The sequence below is a fragment of the Trichechus manatus genome, unplaced genomic scaffold (assembly GCF_000243295.1).
Source record: "Trichechus manatus latirostris isolate Lorelei unplaced genomic scaffold, TriManLat1.0 scaffold00052, whole genome shotgun sequence".
Classification (NCBI taxonomy): domain Eukaryota; kingdom Metazoa; phylum Chordata; class Mammalia; order Sirenia; family Trichechidae; genus Trichechus; species Trichechus manatus.
Genome location: NW_004443988.1, coordinates 6,215,237 through 6,221,593, shown reverse-complemented (window position 1 = coordinate 6,221,593; position 6,357 = coordinate 6,215,237). Strand labels below are relative to the sequence as shown.

The 6,357-nt window shown below is 45.8% G+C and overlaps 1 protein-coding gene across 1 annotated transcript in view; it reads left to right on the top strand.

The window, feature by feature from the left end:
* The first annotated feature begins 323 nt into the window (after window positions 1-323).
* The window catches only part of ADGRF3 (adhesion G protein-coupled receptor F3), a 12,605-nt gene continuing 6,571 nt past the window's right edge, over window positions 324-6,357 (top strand). Inside the window, 3 exon segments of the mRNA XM_012555890.1 lie at window positions 324-407; window positions 3,837-3,897; window positions 4,421-4,561. Coding sequence (XP_012411344.1) covers window positions 324-407; window positions 3,837-3,897; window positions 4,421-4,561 — 286 coding nt within the window.

Sequence of the window (6,357 nt, the reverse complement as noted above, 5' to 3'; positions counted from 1 at the left end):
CTGAACCCGGCTTATTAACACACTGCTGGTTGTGACCTAGGGCCCTTAAGTCTTCTCCTGCTCACTGAGTCCTTGGTCCAGACCGAGGAGGAACCTGGTCAGACCCTCTCACCTTGAGTGTGTAAGTTTGAGGTGACCCCTCAGTGACCTGGTGCCCATTTGACTCCAAGTCACGGGTTGTAGCACTTCCTCTGTAAATTCCTCCCTGGCTCCCTTCCAACCTTCCCTCCAAGCCCATCTCTACCCAGCCCTGCTTGCTCTTCTCTGAGAAAATTTGCATCATGCAACAGCGGGAGGGCTCTTAGGGACTGCTCCACTGAGCCATGGTCTGCTCATCTGCCCCACTGCTGCTCCTGGCTGTGACTCTCCCCCTGCTGGGGTCACCAGCTGTACCAGCATCCCAACCTGTAAGTGAGAGGAGAACCCAGGGGAGGTCTGCAGAGGTGACAGTGGGCTGGGTTTCTCGGGCTGTGAGAGGCAACAAGGTGTAGGGTGAAACAGCAGGTGGAGGGGAAAAGGGCTGAAGGAAAGAGGCTGGTTTGTTACAGGATCTCTGAGAGTTCAGTCTTATTTTCCAAGATTTCTTTATTTGAGTCCCTGAGAATACCGAGTCAGAATCGACAATGGGTTTGGTTTTGGTTTTGGTTTTGAGAACACCAATGATGCCTGCTGAACTTTGGGCAAAGGCTCTTCCAATCAAGCCTGCAATTTAAAAATGAAAAGAAAAGAAAAACTTTCTAGATTTGGAAACCATTGGCCTAGAGGGCAGGAGAGAATCTGAGGAAAGTCAGCAGAGTCTAGATTAGTACTTTTTGCTCTGTTTTCCGTTTTCACCCAGGGATCTCTATTTATTTATCTCTCTATCTCTGTGTTACATTGTTGTTAGGAGCCGTAGTTCTGACTCACAGCGATCTTATGTACAACAGAATGAAACACTGCCGGGTCCTGCACCATCCTTACAATCATTGCTATGTTTGAGCCCATTGTTGCAACCACTGTGTCAGTCCATCTCGTTGAGGGTCTTCCTCTTTTTCGCTGACCCTCTACCAACCATGATGTCCTTCTCCAGGGACTGGTCCCTCCTGATAACATGTCCAAAGAATGTGAGACGAAGTCTCGCCATCCTCACTTCTAAGGAGCATCCTGGCTGTACTTCTTCCAAGAGAGATTTGTTTGTTCTTCTGGCAGTCCATGGTATATTCAATATTCTTCGCCAACACCGTAATTCAAAGGTGTCAATTCTTCCATCTTCCTTATTCATTCTACAGCTTTCACATACGTATGAGGTGATTGAAAATACCATGGTTTAGGTCAGGCACACCTTATTCCTCAAGGTGACATCTTTGTTGTTAATACTTTAAAGAGATCTTTTGCTGCAGATTTGCCCAATACAATACGTCCTTTGATTTCTTGACTGCTGCTTCCATGAGTGTTGATTGTGGATCCAAGCAAAATGAAATCCTTGACAACTTCAATCTTTTCTTCGTTTATCATGATGTTGCTTATTGGTCCAGTTATGAGGATTTTTGTTTTCTTTATGTTGAAGTGTAATCCATACTGAAGGCTGTGGTCTTTGATCTTCATCAGTAAGCACTTCAAGTCCTGTTCACTTTCAGCAAGCAAGGTATTGTCATCTGCATAGTGCAGGTTGTTAATGAGTCCTCCTCCAATTCTGATGCTGTGTTCTTCATACAATCCAGCTTCTCTGATTATTTGCTCAGTGTGCCGACTGAGTACGTAGGGTGAAAGGATACAACCATGACACACACCTTTCCTCACTTTGAACCTCACAATGTCCTCTTGTTTTGTTCAAATGACTGTCTTTTGGTCTAAGTACAGGTTCCACATGAGCACAATTAAGTGTTCCGGAATTCCAATTCTTCACAATGTTATCCATAATTTGTTATGATCCATACAGTCAAATGTCTTTGCATAGTCAATAAAACACAGGTAAACATCTTTCTGGTATTCTCTACTTTCAGCCAAGATCCATCTGACATCAGCAATGATATCCCTCATTCCATATCCTCTTCTGAATCTGGCATGAATTTCTGGCAGTTCTCTGTTGATGCACTAATGCAACCATTTTTTAAATTATCTTCAGCAAAATTTTACTAGTGTATGATATTAATGATATTGTTTGATGAGTTCTGTTGGATCACCTTTCTTTGGAATGGGCACAAATATGGATCTCTTCCAGTCGGTTGGCCAGGTGGCTGTCTTCCAAATTTCTTGGCATAGGCAAGTGAGTGCTTCCAGTGTTGCATCTGTTTGGTAAAACATCTCCGTTGGTATTCTGTCAATTCCTGGAGCCTTGTTTTTTGCCAATGTCTTCAGTGCAGTGTGGACTTCTTTCTTTCGTATCATTGGTTCTTGATCATATGTTACCTCCTGAAATGATCAAACAGCGACCAATTCTTTTTGGTACAGTGACTCTGTGTATTCCTTCCATCTTCTTTTGATGCTTACTGTATCATTCAGTATTTTCCCCGTAGAATCCTTCAGTATTGCAACTCAAGGTTTAAATTTTTTCTTCAGTTCTTTCAGCTTGAGAAATGCCGAGTGTGTTCTTCCGTTTTGGTTTTCTATCTCCAGCTCTTTGCACATGTCATTTTAGTACTTTGTCTTCTCAAGCTGCCCTTTGGAATCTTCTGTTCAGCTCTTTTACTTAATCTTTTCTTCTGTTTGCTTTAGCTACTCGATGTTCAGGAGCAAGTTTCAGAGTTTCTTCTGACATCCATTTTGGTCTTTTTTTCCTTTCCTGTCTTTTTAATGACCTTTTGCTTTCTTCATGTATGATGTCGTTGATGTCATCCCACAACTCATCTGGTGTTCATTAGTGTTCAACGCATCAAGTCTGTTCTTGAGATGGTCTCTAAATTTAGGTGGGATATACTCAAGGTCGTAGTTTTGCTCTCGTGGATTTGTTTTAATTTTCTTCAGCTTCAACTTGAACTTGCATATGAGCAATTGATGGTCTGTTCCACGGTTAGCTCCTGGCCTTGTTCTAACTGATGATACAATGGAGACGATGGGGAATCTCAATATCATCTATCTCTGTATCTTATCCATATTCACATCCATATCTGCCTGTATACCAGTTACCACTGATTCTGACTCATGTTGACACTGTAGGTGTCAGAGTAGAAGTGTGCGCCATAGAGTTTTCAGTGGTTGATTTTTTTTGGAAGTAGATATCCAGGCCTTCCTTCCAAGGTGCCTCTGGGTGGACTCAAACCTTTAAGTTAATAGTCAAGTGCTTAACCATTGTGCCACCGAGGGACTCCTTTCTATACCTATATCCACATGATATCTAGAGATAGACAGTGATCCACATGTACATGCAATTTTGAGAGAGGAAGGAGTCGATGGGAAATAATTTTCAGGAACCAAAGACAAAAGGAAGATCCTGCCTTCTGTTCATCCTTGGAGGGAATAGAAGTCCTCGAGCCTTTGGGCCCAGCCAGCTCTGCCTAGCCTTCCCCAGTGGAGCTCTAGACCCAGTCATTTCCACTCATCTAGAGGCTGTGGGCCAGGCAGTCTCAGGAAGGAGCTAAACAAAACATGTTGACTCTCCAGGTGTGCCTGCTTCCTGGTTTCAGGTGGGACTTCCAGACCCAGGTGAGGTCCCTGGGGCTGCATCCATGGCACCTCCTACCAGAAGCCACTTTCCCCTCTTGATGTGCACACTTAATTCCAGGCAAAAGGAAGAGCTTCAAAGAGACCAAGTCGCCAGACTAGCCAGGCTGGTCCCTGAGGCCGCTTCGGAAGAAGTTGCCCCTGGGAGAACCAGGGTCAGTTTCTCTTAGAGGCCTTTACTCTGTGCTCTGTTCCAGGGCCAGAGGCAGGCCAAGGGGGAATCTGAGCAGCAGCTGGACCAAGAGAGTGGAGCATCCGGTGAGTGGATTTACGGGAGGAGGGGGACCTACGAGGAGCTGGGCAGGGAAACGAGGGGGAATGGAAGGACTGGGAGAGGGCACAGGGAGGGTGCAGTGGGGGTCATGAAAAAGGATTTGGACCTGTGTCAGCCAGACCAGATCCCTGCACCAGTTCTCTATCTGTGAGACCTTGAGTAAACCGCTCATCTTCGTGAGCCTCGTCTGTAAAATGGGGCTTGCTGAAGGAGGCCGTGGAACAGGATATCTGAACATGCCATAGCTTGTTGGAGGAGGCCATGGAACAGTGTATCTGGACGTGCCATAGCTTGCTGGAGGAGGCCATGGAACCCTGTATCTGAACGTGCCATAGCTTGGGGAGGAGTCACGCCTTCCTAAGTCCTATCCGGGTGCCTAGAAAGGCTATGTGAGGAGGGACTTGTCCCATGTTCCTGGGAATGACCACATCAGTGTGGGAGGCAAAAGGGGGACTGGCCTGCGGCCTTGCAATCACTTTTTTCCAGCTGCTCTGTCTGCTCCTATAGAGTCAGTCCTGGTCTCCGTCTATGTACATCTGGACTTTTCAAAGAAGACCTGGCCACAAGAACTCTCTATGACCCTGACTCTCCCCTCTACCTATACTTCCTCATCCCCAAGAACTCTCACTGGCCTCAGCATCACGACAGGCAGGGAGGAAATCCTACTGCCCTCTGCCTCTCAGTGTCACTACTTGCTTGGAGAGGGGGCTCAGAGGTGAATGGGACTCAGGCCCCCCAGCCTCCTGCAGCCAACTTGCCTGAGATGCGGGGGCCGCCTTCCTGTTTTTCCCTGAAGAGTCCCCTGGCTCTTTCTCCCTGGCCCACCTTCCCCACCAGATAAACCCTTCCCTTCCTGCTCCATGTTCCTGCCTTCTAAGGTTTGGTGGAGGGACCAAGGGGCAGACAGTTGTGGGCCAGGACTTCCCACTGTGACCCCTAATGTCTTTACCCAGCACTGACCTGGGCTGCTTTGAGGCAGTGCCTGATGGGCAGGCTTGACTGAGGCACCTGTGACTTTGGGATTGTTCCAGATGCCCGGCCTTAGAGACTCTCAGGCATCAGGCATTTGTTGGTCCTACCTATCTGGCTGTCTCAGACAGCCTGCCATTTCTTTTTTGTGTGTGTGTGTGCCTTTTTTCTTTTTTTAAATTGTGCTTTAAGTGAAAGTTAACAGTTTAAGTCAGTTTCTCATACAAAAATTTATACACACATTGCTATGTGACCCTAGCTGCTCTCCCTATAATGTGATAGCACACTCCTCCTTTCCACCTCGGATTTCCCGTGTCCATTCAACCAGCTCCTGTCCCTTTTTGCCTTCTCGTCTCGCCTCTGAACAGGAGCTGCCCAGTTAGTCTCATGTATCTACTTGAGCTAAGAATCACTCTCTTCACTAGTATCATTTTCTGTCCCATAGTCCAGTCTAATCTTTGTCTGAAGAGTTGGCTTCAGGAACGGTTTTGGTTCTGGGCTGAAGGAGAGTCCAGGGGCCATGTCTCCTGGGGTCCCTCTAGTCTTAGTCAGACCATTAAGTCTGGTCTTTTTACTAGAATTTGAGTTCTGCACTCTACTTTTCTCCTGCTCTGTCAGGGATTCTCTGTTGTGTTCCCTGTCAGGGCGGTCATTGGTGGTAGCCAGGCACCATCTAGTTCTTTTAGTCTCAGGCTGATGGAGTCTCTGGTTTATGTGGCCCTTTTTGTCTCTTGGGCTAATATTTTCCTTGTGTCTTTGGTATTCTTCATTCTCCTTTGCTCCAGTTGGTTTGAGACCAATTGATGTATCTTCAGTGGTTGCTCGCCAGCTTTTAAGACCCCAGACGCCACTCACCAAAGTGGGATGTAGAACATTTTCTTAATAAACTTTGTTATTCCAATTGACCTCGATGTCCCCTGAAAGCATGGTCCCCAGACCCCTGCTCCTGCTACTCTGTCCCTCGAAGTGTTTGGTTGTATTCAGGAAACTTTTTAGCTTTTGGTTTAGTCCAGTTGTGCTGACTTCCCCTGTATTGTGTGTTGTTCTTCCCTTCACCTAAGATAATTCTTATCTACTATCTAGTTAGTGAATACCCATCTCCCTCCCTCCCCACCCTTGTAACCATCAAAGAATGTTTTCTTCTGTGTTTAAACCATTTCTTGAGTTCTTATAATAACGGTCTCAAACAATATTTGTCCTTTTGTGACTAACTAATTTCACTCAGCATAATGCCTTCCAGATTCATCAATGTTATGACATGTTTCGCAGATTCATCATTGTTCTTTATTGTTGTGTAGTATTCCATTGTGTGAATATACCATAATTTATCCATTCATCCATTGATGGGCACCTAGGTTGTTTCCATCTTTTTGCAATTGTGAACAGTGCTGCAATGAACTTGGGTGTGCATAAATCTATTCGTATGACGGCTCTTATTTCTCTAGGATATATTCCAAGGAATGGGATTGCTGGAT